This window comes from Chaetodon trifascialis, chromosome 22 (genome assembly GCF_039877785.1).
Source record: "Chaetodon trifascialis isolate fChaTrf1 chromosome 22, fChaTrf1.hap1, whole genome shotgun sequence".
Classification (NCBI taxonomy): Eukaryota; Metazoa; Chordata; class Actinopteri; order Chaetodontiformes; family Chaetodontidae; genus Chaetodon; species Chaetodon trifascialis.
Window position 1 is genome coordinate 4,855,252 of NC_092077.1, and position 19,246 is coordinate 4,874,497.

General features: G+C 42.1%; 1 protein-coding gene across 2 annotated transcripts; it reads right to left on the reverse strand.

Moving 5' to 3' along the window:
* Nucleotides 1-904: 904 nt before the first annotated feature.
* On the reverse strand, nucleotides 905-17,548 carry ppp6r2a (protein phosphatase 6, regulatory subunit 2a). 2 transcript variants are annotated; one of them, XM_070991646.1, is made up of 24 exons: nucleotides 17,463-17,548; nucleotides 13,342-13,511; nucleotides 12,286-12,540; nucleotides 11,564-11,750; nucleotides 11,249-11,386; nucleotides 9,280-9,345; nucleotides 9,049-9,161; nucleotides 8,374-8,487; nucleotides 8,069-8,195; nucleotides 7,579-7,731; nucleotides 6,873-7,097; nucleotides 6,678-6,742; nucleotides 6,255-6,370; nucleotides 6,088-6,173; nucleotides 4,908-4,988; nucleotides 4,686-4,783; nucleotides 4,475-4,532; nucleotides 4,178-4,305; nucleotides 3,953-4,077; nucleotides 3,714-3,855; nucleotides 3,410-3,498; nucleotides 3,113-3,296; nucleotides 2,492-2,599; nucleotides 905-1,682 (listed from the first exon to the last, which is right to left on the reverse strand). In XM_070991646.1, exons 3-24 carry the CDS (start codon nucleotides 12,510-12,512, stop codon nucleotides 1,634-1,636), a joined length of 2,679 nt encoding a protein of 892 aa, XP_070847747.1. In that variant the 5' UTR covers nucleotides 12,513-12,540; nucleotides 13,342-13,511; nucleotides 17,463-17,548; the 3' UTR covers nucleotides 905-1,633. The 2 variants fall into 2 exon arrangements, with proteins under 2 accessions (XP_070847747.1, XP_070847746.1); XM_070991645.1 differs by having other exon boundaries at nucleotides 17,123-17,540.
* Nucleotides 17,549-19,246: the final 1,698 nt, after the last annotated feature.

Below are 19,246 nucleotides of genomic sequence, written 5' to 3' on the forward strand. Positions count from 1 at the left end.
CAACAGCATTACAAGAAACGCCACTGAAGCAGCTGCTAGCTGAGTGGGACGGCTTCTCATCATCCCTCTAGGAGCTGAGGACACCTGGGGGGCCTTTAAACTGAACGCCTTCAGCAGGATCAGAGAGGCAACAATCACAGAGCAAAGCCAAGCTTTTGGTATTAATGTGGTCGACCAGACACTTTTAATTTCAATGTTTTTTTAACAATGATCGTAAAACCTGATAGCTGTCAAATGATTTAAGTAGGTACACCAAAGAGGCCTGGAGCTCCACAGAACCCAGACCCGCCCTCTTTCCAATCCTGCTGCTCGGACAAAATAAAATTAAATCTTAAAAAAAGAGGGGAGGGAAAAAAAAAAAACATACAGCGTCACTCCAGATGCCACTCTCGCCCTGTGAGTAAGTGCTTGGTGGAGAGAGAGAGAGAAAAAAGAACAGACAACAATAGTAATCTCAAGACTGCTTGTAAAATTACTTTTAAATGTAGATAATATTTGTATATAGGTAGATAATGTTTGGTTGATTTAAGGGGAATAGTAATAAGAACTTAAAGGTCAATACAATCAGAAGGTCTTAGCTCACTAGCTAGGTCAACAGAGAACCAGTTATACATGCACTAAAAAAGAAAAACAAAAAGAAACTTTTTAAAATCTGAAAGATAAATTGAGATTATATCCAAATTTTGTTTTCCCAAACCGACACCGAATGAGACTCCATCGCTAGACTGAGTTCTTTTAAAAGAAATAATGCTGAATTTCATTTTTAAATAAAATGGCTAATTGACATTATTGCACATGAGCAAAAGACAGTAATACTATTAGAGCTCTGTTCATCGACCTCCTCCTCCTCCTCCTCCTCCTCCTCCTCCTCCTCCTCCTCCTCCTCCTCCTCCTCCTCCTCAACGGACCCTCCTTCAAAACATTCAGACAACTGGTGATGTACGACAACAAGAGATGTTCATCAACAGCAACCGAAAAGAGAGAGAGAGGGACAGAAACGGCTAAAAACCTTGATGTGGGTGAGAGGACAGATAAGACAGCCAGCACAGATGAGGGTGGAACACTTACATTGTGCTATAATGTACAGTAAATGGCTGCATAAGTGCTTTTTCTTAAGCTTGAAGGAAAAAAAAAAAGATTTCCAACAAAAAAAAGAAAAAAAAAAAAAGGTATTTATTGTTGAGGCATCGTTAAAAGTTAGCCTGTGCTATCCATTCAGGGGTGGTGACGGCAGATCCGACAGCTTTGAACGAGTAGGAGAGAAATCTTTCGCGACATAAAAAAATAAGGATGATGACGTGACCCCACCCCCCCGACTCTGTCGCTTCAAAGATCGCTGCTACATTAACACTGCACAGATTTATGTGCAACATTGGGAAAAAGGCTTTGAAGATGATTCCTCTGCACTCCGTCCTCTCTGTTGGATTTTTTTTCTTCTTTTTCTTTTTTTTTCTTTTTTTTTTTTTACATGTTCCGCCACCTCATTATTGGTGTTGATTGGCAGTGTCCAGGTCCAATAACGTGGCAGAGTGATTCGGTAAAAACACCGTAGTTGCAGTGAGGTTCTTTAGGGGAGTCACTCTGGAGGAGGCCTGACAGTCCGCGCCGCCATCGCGACGGCTTCGGCTCGCGCTCACACCGGCCCGTTCACCGACACTTCCTGGGCCTGTGGCGTTTCCTCTCTGTTGGGGGTGACAGAGGAAACAGTCACAAACACAGACCAGCTTCAACTGCGTGTGGATCACAGACAGCTGTTTGAAGTCAGTTCACCTCACAGCCACTGTTGGTTCATCACAGCACAAACATGTTTTTGACACGTTAAAGCTGCAGTAACTGTCAAACAGCTGGAGCCACTTCCTGCACAGAGTCAACTACGACTGGGACTATCTTTTGTTTTTTACCTTTGTTTATTCAGGGTAGTTTCAGAAAAACCTGATTACATTCAGACCTGGAGGCCGCTCTGGATGACCGCAGTCTGATCTCCAAGCCGCTGAGCAGCTGAGCTAAGGGCCTTGCTCAAGAGCACCTCTGAGGTAGTAATGATGGAGCGCTGTCTTTTCACTTTCTCCACCCAAATTTATCCTGAACAGACGATCTGCCGGGAACAAGCTCGCTTCTCCATCATTTAATCTGCAGAAATCAATTAATCGTTTGGTCTAAATGTGAATTTTACATCTTAAGCAAGGAAAGCCAAAGCAAAGCAGCCAATCACCTCCACTGAGAAGAGAGAGCTGGGCTGTGTTTGGCACTTTTAATCAAGTAATCCTTTCAGATACTCTCCAAAAACAACTTAGTTCCACTTGTCCCTTTAGACATCCACTTGCTACTTGTCCACTATGTCCATGTGTATCCCAGAAACCATGAGCACACAGTCTATGCTGTTGACAAACACGAGCGAACACATACACAGAAACCACACATCAGCATTTTATAACAAAGCATCAGTCAGTTATTGAAGGTCTCCACACGCCGTCACCAGGCAGCCACTTACTTCCTGTCAGTCTGTGTGCTCACAGGTGAATCCTCAGCAGGCTGCTGCTCTGATGCTTTTGGAGGATCTGACAGAGACAGGTTCTTCAGAGACACCGGACTCTCCTCACTGCAGGACACACAGGGACGCTCACAGTTACACTCCAATACAGCTTCAGCAGCTTACAGGTTCCATGGCACTTCATTTCGCTAGTTTAAACGTGTGTGTGTGTGTGTGTGTGTGTGTGTGTGTGTGTGTGTGTGTGTGTGTCTGTGTGTCTGTGTGTGTGTGTGTGTGTGTGTGTGTGTGTGTGTGTGTGTGTGCGTGTGTGAGTGAGTGACAGTGCTGCTTGTAAACATGAAGAACCGTGTGTGACTGTGTGAACACTCTCTGAACAGAGTTTCAGCTCAAGTCTGTGCACAGGATATACTTTACTGGAAAAGGCAAAACGGAATGAATCCAGCAATTTGAAAATCCCAGTCCAGTCTATAATTACCCCAATGTGGTAATTATGTTTCAAATATAGACGTCTACACACGCACGGGGCAGCGTTTTGTGTGTGGCTGCAGGGTGGACTGGTCAACGGAGGATTTTACTGCTCGGCATCTGACGGCGAGGCTTTTTCGGCTAAGAGATGCAAACCTTTTGAGGTCAGCTGTCTTGTTGCCGGGGGGGCAGGTTGCAGTGGCGGCAGCGGGGGGAGGAGCGCGGGCGTTTTTGTCATCCTCCTCGCTGTCGGATCCACCGGAGGAGCTGCTGTCTGAGGCCACGAGAGGAGCCTTCCTCCCTTCTCCCACCGGCCAATCACCAGATGAGGCACTAACATCTGCTCGCACACATTAAGACAAATGAGTTAGTTGTGTTTTCCAGGGCATTGAAGACAGCAGCAGACTTCAGCAGGATTCAGCGAGCAAGCTGAGCTCTGAGGTAAATGCTCACCGCTCTTCTCGTGGTTTTGTTTGGCTTGTTTTTCTGTATCACTGCTGCCCGAGTCCACAGGAGAGCTGCACCTGGGATCAGTCTCTGTACTGTACGAAACCCACAAGAAAAGCATGTTAACCAGCTGTAAAGAGCGAAAGGTTTTCACAGAATCTCCATTTGTCTGACTCTCTGTGTCTGTATTCAATAAGACGATACAGCTGCTGGCTTTTGTTTTTCTCCCTGTCTTGAAACTTAAACCATTGAAGAGCATCCCAGGAGGCTTTGCTTGAGATGTATTTGGGTCAGCGCGTTTGCTTCTCACCCAGAGAATGGCTGGAACTCAGTGAAGTTGGCCCAGCCAGTTTCCTGTGTCTCTGCTCCACCCCTGGGTGAGCTGTCCCACCCTGCTGGGGTTTGGGAGGCTGTCCCTCTAGAGTCCCTGAAATTCGCTGTCCAGCCTGGACCTGGAAACAAGATGATGAGAGCCTTCAGTTAGAGGGCTGTTCAACTCTTAACATGACATGCGGTTGAGTCCAACAGTAGCTGCTGTCTTTAACCTACCTGTATCTGATGTGTTCTGCTCAGAGTCCTCATCCTCATCAGATTCAGATCCGCGATCCCGCTCCCTCCCTCCATTCTCCATGCTGCTCCTGGAACCCCCCTCTGAGGACTGAGAGACCCCAAACCTGGACGATAGTGACATCAGATAGAGGTTGAGGTCAGACGAAATGGTTGACAGCAACTGCAGCGAGGAAAGGAAAACCCAGAAGCCATCACGTGGTTTACCTTGTTCTGGATTTAGCTTGTGTTGCATAGTTCATCTCCTTCTCCTCCCAAATGTCCTCTTCTTCTTCAGCATCATCAAATTGGCGTATCCTCTCTTTACAGCAGGCTTCAAAAGCAGCCGCATTGGCCTGTGTAGAGACAGACACTTCAGGTCTGTGACAGTGCCTAATATACAGATGGCCAATATGCTGTAACTACTTATGGCACCCACTAAAACACTAAACAACAGTGATCAACAGTAGTTGTAGGGACATGAACAGCAAACAGCTGTAATATTATGATGAGTACAACACTTACACTATTATCATCAGCATCTAGATTGAAGTTTATTTCGGCAATTCTGTCAAATGTGGCACTAAGGACAGAGAAAAGAGAAAAGTTGAGCTGTTAGCAAACATCCTGGAGGGTGAGGTTGTCTGGGGGATTCGATGCAGTTATGTGATGGTAAGAAGCAAATCTTAAATAATCTTTAAAGGGCAAAGCACTGTGTAAGACTTTCACTACGTACTTGATGTTTTCATCATGCTCACTGAACTCCTCATCATTGAACCCAAACTGATCCACAAAGTTGGCTGTCATCTGTTGGATCTGATAGTCGGAGAAGGCCTGCGAAGGTCAAAGGTGAGATCATTATGGACAGAAGAGGTTAGTAGAGGTGGATATTTCTCTATTATTACTAGCAACAGTGGCGCGAAGAGTCACTTCGTTTCCACGATGGCGTTCATCATACCTGCTGAAGTGACAGGTCGTTGGGGAAGGGGCTCTCCATGTCGTCATCCTCACTAGATGAGTGCATGTTGTGGGTGCTTACCTGCAGGACACACATCAAATCAGAGGTTTGGTCGACAGTGTCCAAAAAGACAAACATGCTGTCCTCACTTAGAGACTATTTTTCCAAAGGGGTACAGAGGACTGATGGCTTCAAATGCTTCACATATGGATGCTGATGCAGTTACAGACTGGAAAACATGAATGCTTCACACACATCTTCAACCCAGCAGCACAGAAGATCTGTACAATCAGCACAGCTTCAAGGTGGAAACTCAAGATTAGTGTCACCAACACAGTATCTGACCAAATGGGAAATATGGGCACAATCTGCCACTCTGTTCCTGAGTTATGGTGTTGAGTAATGGCCAGAAAAGTGTTTCTGTAGAACATTATGATCTCACAGTGAAGCTGACCTTTGACCTGATGTCATCACTTCAAAATGTTATCCTTTGAGACATTTGTGTGAAATGTTGTCATAACTAGTCTGAATTCTTGAGTTATGGTCAAAAATGTGCTTCGTGTGGTTACAGTGACCTTTGACCACCACCAACTAATCAGTTCACCACTGAGTCCAAGTGAACGCTTATGCCAAATGTGAAGAAATTCCCTCACATATCATGTTCGTGAGCCGCGGCTCTCACAGGCACAGAGGCATAATCACTTTCTTTCAGCGTGGGAAACTGCAACACCCCAAGAAGAGGTTTTCTGTCATCAGCACGGTACACCACTGAGCTATGGAAATTAAGACTTAAACTCTTTTTGAATAGAACTACTTCCAGTGCTGCAAACCCATTAGAATTTGTAAACAGGTCTACTCTCAATGCAGCCTGTGACCTTCCCTGAGGGGAAGCTGTCTCACTTGAACTCTAGTATCTTCTGAGCCACTGCTGTTGTTAATTAATCATAACACTTCTGACTTCTGTTGCTTATGTTTTTAGATTTATTAAATGACAAATGTCAAAATAAAAATGTAATTTGATGAGATGCTGGTGACGGCTGCTCTGACACTGTCCTGGGCTGCTCGGTCCTGTCATGAATACAACTCGGGCTTAAACTGACAAAGAGGAAAGGAGAGGAGGTTAATCTATCTATTCACAAGAAGCTGAGTGCTACGAAACGACATCTAAACGATATCTCACCAGCTCTACCGTGTTCCTCCTGTTAGTCTCTCTCAGGGTCTCGTCCACGAAGCTCTCCCAGCGACCTCTGCAGTCTTCTGGAAGCTCTGCAAAAGCAGAGATTTTCATTTACACTCACTTTTCAGTGAAACGATATCTCATCTGGAATTACTGTAGTCTATGGTAACCTTTGATGAGGTCAGTGATCTGGGCCTGTACTGGTCCTTTCTCCAGGTTCTGGACCACCATGTTGGAAATTCGGGTCAGATGACCCATGTTGCCTCTCCTGGTGCCGCCCTCAGCCCTGAGATTGACAGGAACATACTAATCATTAGCTGCAATTGGGAAAATAACTGCATTGCAAAACCACAACTGATCTGTGATGCTGTGATGTTGCAGCACACTGATGGCTGAGGTACTGAGAAGATTCAGATCAGCAACAGTTAACAATTTCAACACTACTGCATACGTTTCTCTTTATGTTAATCAGACTCAAGCTGAATAAAAACACAAAACATTTTTGGTATTTTACGTAGCACAATAACTATACAAGATATACATAAAGGTATAGCAGAGCACATAGCTATGCTATGGATGTAAGACATTCTTACTGGATTTTATCATTCTCCTCCCAGGCGTCAAGGATCTTCTGTACCAGCTGACACTTTTGGAAGAGCTGAGAGTTCAACAGAAACATGGAGGAGTGTGGAAACAAAGGAGAAAGAATGTCAAAACCTTGCAAAAAAAAACAGAAGAGAACATTTTGAGTGGCAAGTCCAGGACATCGCCCTGCTGAAGCCACCTACATGTGCCACGAGGGTAGCGTGGATGGAGGTCTGTGGGTCACTGGTCCTGCCCGTATCCCCTGCCTCCTCCTGCGCTTCAGGGTTGGATGCTGCAGGCTTCCCATCGTGGTTCTGGAGGCCTGGACTGGGCCGCTCCTCTGAGGAAGGGTGGTTCAGGATAGCCGCCACACACAGCTCCACTTGGAAGTGCAAAAAGTTATTCCAGGAGTATTTGAAGAACAGATCCTGTTCAGAGAGAGGGATGTAAAGCAAAGTTAGTGACATGCAGCAGAAGAGTGCATGCAAAGGCAGCAACACCACAATGTTCTGTGTCCTTCTTACATTGTTACCTAGAAATACTCAGTGGTAACATCTGAATGTCCAGTGCTATCATGTTGTTAAGCCAGGGCGACAGGAGAAGGTTTGAATCCACTGTCTGACGAACTACACGCTATGTCGGATGACCTTATATGAACTTGGTACAATTAAGTCACACCCTCTGCCCTTTGGTCAGGTGGTGTGATAAGCTAATCACTGCTTCCCTGCCTCATGGTCAACCTTGTGCAAATCTAATGCAACTTGTTCAGACACTACATACAAACACAGTCAGACAAAGCATCCTTCTAGAGACAAATGAAAGCTCAAACACGTCGTACTCACTATGTGTGCAATGACAAAGAGCAGCTACAGAGTTTCAAAGTCCACACTCAAGCCAGGCTTAGCCTACCAGTAGTAGGTTCATGGTGGAAAGATTGCAGAGCTCCTGACAGATACTGGGGGCATTGGTCTGCAGCAGGGCGGCCACAAGCCGGGCCACGTGAAGGCGGGCGTTCCCCAGTGGCTGCTCTAGAACGCCAACGGTCGTCAGTATTGCACTTTTCTGTAGAGGGAATGAGAAAAGTACATCAACCTGTACTGTCACAAAATGTTATTTGAGTGAGTTTCAAGGGTGAAAAACAAATGAAAAACAAGGCTGTCTAACAGTGCATAGTGCCGATTCACCATCAGCTACTGCAGTATTTTTAAAGATAAGGATATATGATGCATTAGCTAAAGGTGCTACCTGTCAACCATTAGAAATCACTTTTAAGAATGATGGGCATACCTATGATCACTTTTACAAAACCACTGAAATACCAATCATGTAATACACAACATCTAAAGCACTTATGTTTGGACTGTATTTTGCTTCACTTGGCACTGCTCCGTGGCTTTACCTTGGGGGGATCCAGAAGAAGCTGCTGGAAGTCCTTTAAATGGGGCTCAATGGCATTTAAAATACTGCTGTTGACAGTGTAAGACCTTTCATAACCCTGAGAATACAGATCCATTAGCCCTTCCAACCTGAAAGGACAAGCAGACAAAAACGTTAGCATGCTACACTTGTAATGAAGTTCTATTTGATGGTATTTCACTCTGTATTAAATACAATACAAATTTACCATGTGGAGGCCCAGGAACCAGAGGAACCAAAATTAACTATGCTCCCAATGGTTGAAAACTTGACAGGAAACAGACTCACCCAGACCTCCTGGTCTCCAGTAAGGTAAGTAGCACTTGAGTTCCGTTAACGATGGAAGCTTCACTCCTCTCGCCCTCGAACATGTTCTTAAGGAGCCGCGCTACACTCTCCTGCCTGAAAGACAAAGGTTCATACAGTGGCAGCTTTAAGAAACAAACTAGATGATGGTGATGACATGCTACTGAGGTGCTCCCCCCTTAAAACCAGACAACCAGTGGTCCCATTTGTTTGCTATTGTTGATACTGAGGAAGCACTAACTCAAACAAAAATTACAACAGTTGTTTAACAGGTGTTTGCATATACACTGCAAACCTGAGGGATTTTTGTTAAGAAGACTCCAACACATATGACAGCCCCTGCTCGTGTTGACATGTAAACACAAACATCTTGTCATAACTCTACCAAGTCTAACCTCAACTCACTCAAAGGATACAAAGAAACACGAAAAGACTGTATCATTGTGACAGCATTAACCAGCAACAGATGGGACACGTTTGACGAGCGGGCCATCAAACAAAGCCAATCTGAGGGCTTTTTGTTTCTAGTGTGCTGCAGCCAGATAAAGGCCAGTTTGTCAGTACACACTGACTCCAAATAACACAAGCAACTGCACACAGATGACATTTACTTTCCCTCCGACAACTTTACTGATTCAACAATCAGTGAAAACTTACGACTCCAGTACAGCCAATAGTGGGTCGGCCTCCATATTCTCCTGCATCTGATTGGCCTGGTCTCGACTAAGGCGGATGATGTCACAAAGCGTTTGGGATGCATTTGATTGTCTCTGAAATGGAAAAGATTGAATTAGAAAACTGAAATGAACAGAGGACTTTCTTAAGCTTTATGTACAGAATGACAGCGGGAGCATCGTGACAGTAACTCCCAGCATGCCTGACACTCACCTCCTCATCTTTGCCAGTATGGATGAGCTCTGTAAGTCTTTGTACCAACTTCTCCTCATTCAGCCACTTCAGGGGAAAAAAAACAAAAAAACAAATGGTGTTATACTACTTCACAGGCTGGTGTTAGGGGTGGACAATATGACCTAAAATTTGTATTACAGTATACTTTCCCTTTTTTAAAGTGACAGTATTGTATCACAGTATTGCAAAAACAAAAGCAATACTCCACTCAATATATGTTTCTACCTCTTTTCGTTCGATCAACAACATAAGGCAACACATCTAAAATGAGGTATAGGATTATGTGTGTGTTGGAGGGAGAACCCTGACCCATAATGTAGGTTAACTATTAAATGTAAAGTGATTCATTCTCAGAGCTAGACAGGGGTAGGATTAGGCATTTCAACAGTATTCATTTGGAAGAAAACCCAAAGTATAAGTACGAAAGTCTGTACCACAGAGCATGTCTGTCAAGAACAGTTATATACAGCAGCAACAGACACCAGTGTTGGGAAAGGCACTTGGAATGTGCAATGATCTAAGCTACAGCAACATGGCAAAAGTAGTTTGCTACATCAAAGCTGCATTTTTTTTAACATTGACCCAATTCATTCCAAGTTAGTGCTACCTCAGTGATCAATAAAACCATACAACAAGCTGATAAGCAGACTAAAATGTTACTTTCAATGGCTTATTAAACAAGTCAAGCTTGTGTGTCTGTATTCCCCTGCTGCAGAGATGTTTTAGGCATGTGACGTCAGCGTTACATGTAAGCACTTCTGTCAGCTACATATACATGTCCGTGTATGGTGGTGGCGTCACTTCCTGATCTTCAGAGGTTTTATTTCACTGCAGCAGAAAGTTGAGCTTCAGATATGCTTTGGAAAATGTATCTCGTGTGGACACTACTGCACTACTTGATCAATAAAAGAGCTGAACTGCTGAAAAGCTATTTGACTCAGAAAACAGCGAGGCTACAACCACAACACTGAAAAATGCAGATCAACTAGTAACTGCGCAACACTGACAGAAACGCATTCCAATATAATGCACTTTGGCAGAAAGCCCAAAGCTTATTATATAAGTCAATGTACCAAAGGGCATGTCTGTCAAGTACCTTTACATACAGTAGGAACAGACACACAGACTGACAGAGCACACTGCAGAGGAGGCTCTCCTCAATCAACCAAACCAGCTAAGCTTGTGTTGCAGTATCAAGTGTGGAGATAATGTCAGCTCTGATTCTGTGAGACTACAAAAAAACAACATGCCAAAACAGTTTCCTACATCCAAGCCACTGCTCTGGTTATTTAACTGGCTTCAAATGAGGCTTAACATTAAATATGCCAACATTGTTTCAGTGTGGGTTTACAATAGATGCCACCAGCCATATTAGACACGGAACTTGCTAGCACCAAATTCAACAGGCTAACCAGAAACATAAACAGCAAACCAACATAAAAACTTACAGGTTCTAAAAATTTGAGGTGGTATGAATTCATCCTAAAGCTTCAGGTTTGAGACATTTTGTAATGGCCCTCATAGCAGTCCTAAATAAAATGATTAGTGTAGCGTAAGAACTGCCCAGTTGTTGTTGTCGTTGTTGTTGTGGGGACATTTCCATCATGTTAATCCACTGGCTCTTCACTTCCTTGAATGGTGTGATTAGATGAAGACTTTTGTGTTGGTTCTTACAGCCAACAACAGAGAAATTGGCCTACCCTGCTCATAATGTTAGTCTCTGCATCTTCGTGTTCATTCAGCATTATAGCAAGGAAAATAGTAGTCACTGTATATAACTCGAGTTCTATGAGTATGAGTGTGTGTAGCCCTCTACCTCCATGTTTTCACAGCCATAGTAAAACAAATTATTTTTAATATGTTAGTTGTTGAGAAAACCAGTATACGGCGCACTCCTAGCTGGTGTTCACTCATGGGAAGTACACAAAGACATATTTAGAGAGCTTACATGGAGGACCTCCTGCCTCAAGGGGGCAGGCTCCACACAACTGATGAGGCGAAGGAGCAAGTCCATCATGGCAGAGGCGTCAATATGTTTCAGCACCAGACCAATGAAGCCTTCCTTTTTCTTTAGAAAAGAAATCACCTGGAAAACATCAAGTGCTCATTACTTTGGCTGGATGTGTCATCTTTAACATCTTACTTTTCCAAATTACCACACTTCTGTTTTGTACTGTATGTAAGTTTTTTGCTATCCAGCGCCTCTTTTTGCTCATTGACATGCTCTAATCAAGAAACCCTTTCATGATCATTTTCTGCATACCTGTTCGGTTTTCCTGGCAATGAGATTGCCGATGGTTTTGCTGAAGAAGCTGGCCAGTAGCGGGTTAAGGGGCGGGTCCTGCTCCAGGAAGTGATAGAGCATCTCAAGGAGAGACTCTTCCCCACCCAGCTTATCGTTTATAATGGACACATCTGATGTCAGGAGCTCACAAGCGATGTTAGGAAACCTTAAATAAAAAAAAGATTCTGTATCAATTAATGGTATTTTCAGTGGCATTTCTGAAATGTTTTCTGATGACCAGAGTCTTGCTGTGCTTGAAAGAGGTGAAAACCAATTTGATTACATTAAATCAAATGTAAAAAATACATAAAAAATCAGAGCAGAAAGGGGGAACTAAACACAACCAATAGCTCCAACTCTACAGCAAATTATTCTGTTCTTTTCTATTTTTTCGAATATGAATAAAAATTACACAATAATAATACATGATTTTAATGCATGTTGATAATCCCAATCAATTATACCTGGTCCAACAATACTGCAGATAAAGAACAGTACATTTAGTATGAAATCATTCATTTACTCAATTTATCTCATAATTTCTGTCATTTAAAAAAAACAGACATTTATCATATTTATATTATTTATTTAAAATACCTACAGTATTTTTGGTTATCTGTCTCAAAAACTGAACTAAGAACAAGAACTGAGTTAAGCTTGCGCTTCCCTGATGTCTTCATCTAACAAAAATGAAAACTCACTTAAAGCGACTCTTCTCTTCCAGGTCAGCAGGCGGCTCTGTGGTGATGAGGCTGACCAGCTCCTGCATGCAGTGGTCCTGGGAGAGGAAGAGGAGCAGCCGACGGTTTTGGGCCTTGCACTCTTGCAGGACGTCATCCTCCTCCATCAGCTCTCTCAGCGTCACGTCCTCCCTGTCCAGCAGCTGGTCAATGTGGGAGGTGGTATGCAGATCGAACTTCCAAAACATGATGGCCGCTGGGACAGGGGACACAGCCCTGGACGGTTGGACAGAAGAGTGATCAGGGAGGGAAGGTAAAGGGAAATAAAACCCCACAGCATTGGAGGAGGATGGGGGAACACAGAGAGGCCCAGCAGTGACAAGAACAATGAAAGAAAGGGGTGGGAAAGGGAAGGGAAGATTGGATGCGTAGGTGGGGAAGGAAGCAGGGGAGAAAAATGATGTAAACAAAGATGTAATCCAGAGGATTAAACCAATAATAGCTGGAACAATAACACAGCACTATCACTTGCAAAATGTCCTTACAGGAATTGCAGTACTTTTGAATTACATTACTTATGATCACATAAACACAGAGTATTTCAATTTATGCTGCATTAATGTAGGTCATTTTGGCCATGTTTACACTTTCATGAAGTAAGACTTTATGGACGTTTTCTCAGGAACACGTGCTCTACTGTTTGCATCTTTCATGTAAAGCTATAAAAGAACAGCCAATATTTCCTCTACATTTGCATGCTGATGCCTGCAAAAGTAAACATCATTAAAATATCAGAACTGAGCCTGTGGTTACATACTGTAGGGTAACTCCAATATTGTGACAGGTGGAGGCGATGTCTTCCATCACAAATCAAACTGTGTTCTACACAACTTAAATATAAGTTTAGAATTTAATAGATCTACATGCAACTCATAAACCTGGTTTGATCAACATATTAAAGTATTTAGAATAAGGACAACAGTTGGGTTATTGTGGTACCAGTAAATGTAGCCATAAGTACATTACACATACAATTACAAAGACGAAAATGCCAAAAAGCAAAGTGCTTACACATACCAGTGGATGAAATGTGGATATATTTAATCAGACCTCCCCCACGGGCAGGCAGGCATTTGTGTTTGTGCAGACGACAGAGTGTGTAGTGAGGCCTGGCATTTATCAGCATGGGTCTCCTCTTAAAATGCAGGCCTCTTTAGGAGATGAGACGCTGAGAGGCTCACCATAACCTACACGACACGAAAAAGAGCAGAGATTATTCATTAGCTGTGCAACAAGATTTTACAACACATATCATTCAGATGTTATCTTACATCTGCATACAGTATACATGACAAGTGATAATGTATGTTTTGCACCAATGTGAACGTGTGTTGTCCTACAGACCAGGGTGCAATACTCGAATGCAGAAATTCTAAAGTGCAAGTTTTACCCAGAAAGTTTTGGGTTAAGTGGCTATCCAGGTTACTGAAACGCATGTAGTGCTGCTGCCATCTGTATGACAAACACAAATGAGAGACCAGAGCTGAAAGGTCCTCCCATGACATTTAGATCAACTGTATAGGAGCATCACATATCCTGGTAAGTTACAGCAAAAATCCACAAAGATTAGCAGATTGGACAAAAACCCTATACAGATATTCTTCAACTTAAGTTGGGTATGTCTGCGGGAAACTTCAAACATGTCATTTACAACAAAATCACATGAATGTGGCAATTAGCAGAACAAGACATAAACAATTCCTTCTCCTCTAACTAATGCTACAGGAGTGTTTATTGCTGCAGATATGTGAACAAAGTCAGTCTAGAGAATGCAAGATTTGACATGGTCAAAGTGCATGCACCCTGCTATATATGCCTTCAAGTGTGTATTTTAGTCAGTTCATTGTACCTGCCCTGTATAAATGAGCACAAGCTGCACTTGTTAAGGAATTATTAACAGGTCTGAGTGGGAAGCATTACTGACATTTCTGCTATCTATTTTTGCCATTTGTTTATTTAGAAGATGTGGCCTTGAGTGCCTTTCCAACTGACAGCTAATAATGTTAGAGAGCACCATGATGTAATATTTATCTATACAAGTCAAATTTACAGAATGCATGATTCACTTTAATGAACAAAATAGCAATAAAACAGTGTTTTCATATGTTAACTGGCTCCACAGTAATGGAGGCTAAAACACCCTCTTTTCAGACAACATCTCAACAGGCCTTCCTCGCGCTTGCCTCATCTCTTTAAGAACCACGTCCAACACTGATACAACACTGCAAGCAGTATTTTCTTAATGCTTACGTCCAGCTGTCAAAAGTCATTATATTACTTTACTAACATAGGCCTACTCTTTGCAGCTGCATTGCATTATTAAAATATATATATAGTGAAGAGCTGCAAGGATTAATCAATTAGTTAGCAACTATTAAATCAATCACCAACTAGTATTTGGATAATCAATTAATTGGTTTGAGTAATTTTTTTTTTAGAGAAACAAAAACTCAAAATTCTCTGATTCCAGTTTTTTTAATGTGAATATTCTCTAGTTTCTTCACTCCTCTATGACAGCAAACTGAATATCTTTGGATTTTGGTCAAAACAAGACATTTAAGGACATCGTTGTAGGATTTGGGAGACACTGATTGGCATTTTTCACCATTTAATGGAACAAATAACTAATCGATTAATCAAGAAAATAATCAACAGATTAACCAACAATAAAATAATTGTCAGCTGCTAACCTAAAGCACTGCATTGGACTCTTAATGCCTGTGATCAGATTGCAGTAATGCATCTTAAATGATGATGCATTACCACAATCTGATGATGATTGATGCTTTTGTGACTATGCAAGTATGTTTAGTTTGTTTTTCCTCATGTGGTTACTGTGGCAGCTAATCTAGACAACCAACCACAACAGCAGTGACAAAAAACAGCAACATCTTCTGGCTCTGTCAAAGCTACCATGTCCCTCTGAACAACACGCTATCAACTGTTGATCACTGAAGTAAAACTGAAGGAGGAAATCAAAAGTGCTTCCTCCTTTTTCCTTTTCCTTTTTTCCGAGGGAGGACCCATGCCTGCACATGCAGCAGCAGCAGCGTCCATCTGGCATACATTTACAGAGTACACAAGTGCAATAATAACCTGCTGAACGCTCCCTGTGGACACTGAGCAGGAAAGCAAATGCTTGACTTTATATCCAAAATAGAACCCACCAGAGGCAACCTCAACAAAAACAGTCTACTGGCACATATAACAGACGATGAAAAGAGGAACAATGGCACATATAAAGGGCATACATGTGGATGCTGTCAGCTAACAATAGTCTGCAATTGGGCAAGTTAAATAGCAGTGAAATCAAGCAAAAGGAAACTCCACCTGAACTTTTACAGGAGTTCTCTACTCACTGAATATAAGTAAGGATGAAACTGGTATTTTGTGACTGAATGTTTATCATGTTATACTAGATACTTACAGTACACCAGTGGTGCATGCTGTACAACTGTATATACCTCGTACAACATGGACTAAAAATAATCACCCAATCTGTAACAGTGCGATTCAAAAGGACTAACAAAACATAGAGTTTTGCTCAGCCTGTTGCTGCGTACGTGCTCTGAGATGCAATGAAGTTTCAAAACTAGGCGAACAGACCTGGATCTAATGTTCGATACACAGACAACGGTACAAAAACATTGACACTTTTTTGTGTGAATAAAGTCTAGTGGTTTTACTTTTGATTAATCATACTAATACAAATGCATGAATATGAGTTCATGGCACTTACTCAATTCAAATTATTGATCACCTTTGTATGATCACAATCAAGCCATTGCTTTACACTTTGATAACGTGAGAAGTGAGAACATGTGACAGCTAATGATACATCAATTTCTTTTCAGACAATATCAAAACACATACATACATATATGCTTCTGCATCCCTAGCTTGTAATATTTTTTTATGTGAGGGGCCCACATTTGTTAGGACTGTCTAACAATGAGAGACACACACTGATGTGTGGCTAAAGAAATGTAAACTGAGCCGCCATAGCCTTGGCATGAAGTGCACATCAACTGACTTGCGGTAGGAGCTCAGATTTCTGTTTACTTCAACTCCAGTGGCGGTACCACCACCAAGTAGTAGAACAATTTAAAAACAACCTATTTACAGTACGTTCACTACAGTCCTCAGTGTTAATTACGTTCCGTCGTTTTAACACGAGGTCCCTTTCCTTTTTATCCATCGGTAACTAATGTACAAAGTAATCTAGACGGTGTGTGAGGTTACTTGATTTCAGTAGCTCAGCAAGGCGTCGTTGCTACTGGCCTTAGCCAGATCCGAATGGCTGCAGTCAAGAACAGGACTGAGTTAACTCCTTAGCTCTTTAACGCTAATTATTAGGCAATATTGAACTTTTAAAAATGTGTGCTGTATAATAAAGAACATATGAGTGAGTAGATAAGTTATGTTTATTTCGATGGCACCCAACTATAAATGTTAAAGGTAACGCGATTGTTACCTAGCGTTAAAAGATCCAACAGCTTCACATATTCCATTGTCAAAGTTAGCAGATTACTCAACATTGGGTCTTTATCAACGCTAACTAGCGCCTTTTTGGGCACCAAATTTTCAAGTTAGCAAACAATTTAGCTAACGTTAACGGTAGTTCCTCCTTTCCTCTGATTAGCACGTAAGCTAATTAGCTACTAACAGTTAACGTGTACTGAGCTGACTTAGCCAACTTAAATGGCTCTCCAACTTAGGTTCAACTTTGTCGATGCAACAGCAAAGTAACATTTGCTAGTTGCTCAAACTCATTACGATCTTTCCGTCCAAAACTTACCCTTTGATTTAAAGTCCGCTGCTATTCCTTCCGTCTGTATTAAGTTGCTGGTGGACTTTTTCGTCAAGCAGCCAGCTACTAAGTCACTAGCTTTCCAGCTAACTATTAGCTAGCTGTGTTGGCTAACATATATTAGCCTGTGAGCGAATAGTGATTTGTTTTGAAGGGTCAGTCTGCGACAGCACAGGCTACTGTTAGCTAGCTCAACTTAGCAAACGTTAGTCAAATGTGGCTTTCAAGTCTATCAAATGAACGGTTCCCCAACATTAATGGTTACTAGATATTAATAGCAATCACGTTACCTGTTATTATAAATATGGAGTGTATTATTCGTACTCACGGACAAAGTTATTCAAATGCGGGGCTAAGTTTAGCATACAAAGCAGGAAAAACTCAGTCATATTTTTCGAATCAAAATGGCGACATGGCTACGGGAGCGCGCAGTAGACCTACACGGGGACGTGCATTGACTTCGTGCAGTGCACACTGAATTTGGCAAAGTGATGAACAGGACGGGCAGATTTGCAAAATAAAATAAGTAAAGTGAAGTAAGTTGAAAGGTATAATGGCAGTAGTCACCATTTATTTTCACTACTGATTAATAAACACGGGTTTTTTGGTCCATAATGCCAAAATAATGACAAATATCCACCTGAAGTTATGGAAGCAAAGGAAGCCTCTAATTATTGGATTTTTTTATGCAAACAACAAAATATCTAACTGCGAAATTTAAGCCATGGTTGAAATGTAATTATCGCTGAATAAATAGTGTTGAACTATTTTACTTCGAAAACCATCAATCTGAATATATGAGGTTCCCCTCTTGCAAGTTGTGACTGCACTCACCTAAGCTTATCTTTCTTTGGTCATATGACTGACAGAATGCAACCTAGTAGCTCAAAGATCGATTTCATTCAGCTACGGTAGTCGAGATTTTCAAGTTTGAGTGAGGTTTACCAATTCAACAAAAATTGTGACGAGACTCGAAATTCCAGATCTGAAATTTATCACCTGAAATTGAGGACCTTGAATATTTTATTTTGTGAACTTGATGTCAAGTTTTTGAAATTCCGCATAGTTTGAAAATTTAGAATAGGGAAATTCCAACGATGGCACCTAAATTCAGATAAATGGCTTTCAAAATAAAATATTTCATTGCAGTTAAGTAGATTTCAATTTCAGTATTAAAAAGAAAGAAAGAAAGAAAGAAAGAAAGAAAGAAAGAAAGAAAGAAAGAAAGAAAGAAAGAAAGAAAGAAAGACATCCCAGTCACACACACAGAGTTACAGAGGGGGGACACTGCACACGTCATGCATTTGTGAAATACGTTTCTCCGCATTTAACCCATCCTGTCACATCCTTCCTCCGCGGGAGACCAGGAGCGGTGGGCTGCCAGCCGACAGCGGCGCCCGGGGACCCAGTTCTCTTTTGTCACCATTGGTCAGGTGGTGATTTTCTTGCGTGTTTTTAGTGGGGTTTTAGGTAAGGAGGATACCCCAGGTGAACACGGGGAGAACATGCATGCAACACACCCCTTTTTCCTCAAGCAGCAGGCACCGAAGACATAGTGGCACCGATGGCGCCCACAGCGGGAATCGAAACCGGGACCTTCTAGCTGTGAGGCAACAGTGTTACCACCGTGCCACCTTAAGTAAATACTTAATTACACAATTAAGAACTCAGTTGCGTAAAAGATTGGAATTCCTTTTATGTGATGTAAGATAGTTGTCAAAAAGATGTGTCCATATTTTAATGTTCGTATTTGTAAAGTTACCAATTTGTATGTCATAAAAGTTGTTTTACACAAAATTCTGCTGTCACATACGTGAGTCTGTGAAATTGGATTCGGGTTACGATTGTTTTTATATGAGTATGAGTTTAAAAACTGAGTGCAAAGTCTTATGAAACCAACTCATTTTTCTACGACTACGAAGTCTTCACTGTGAATACGAATTCAAGTTTAAGGGTACAAGTCGAAAAGTGCTGAAATGACGTCACTCAGGTCACAGTCAAGTCTCAGGGGAAGGTAATCGATCGGCGATTCGTCCAACTGCGCATGCGCATGCCCTAGACGCAAACACGCAGGGCAACGCCGCCAGCCCCGGAGAGACTTCATATGTAACG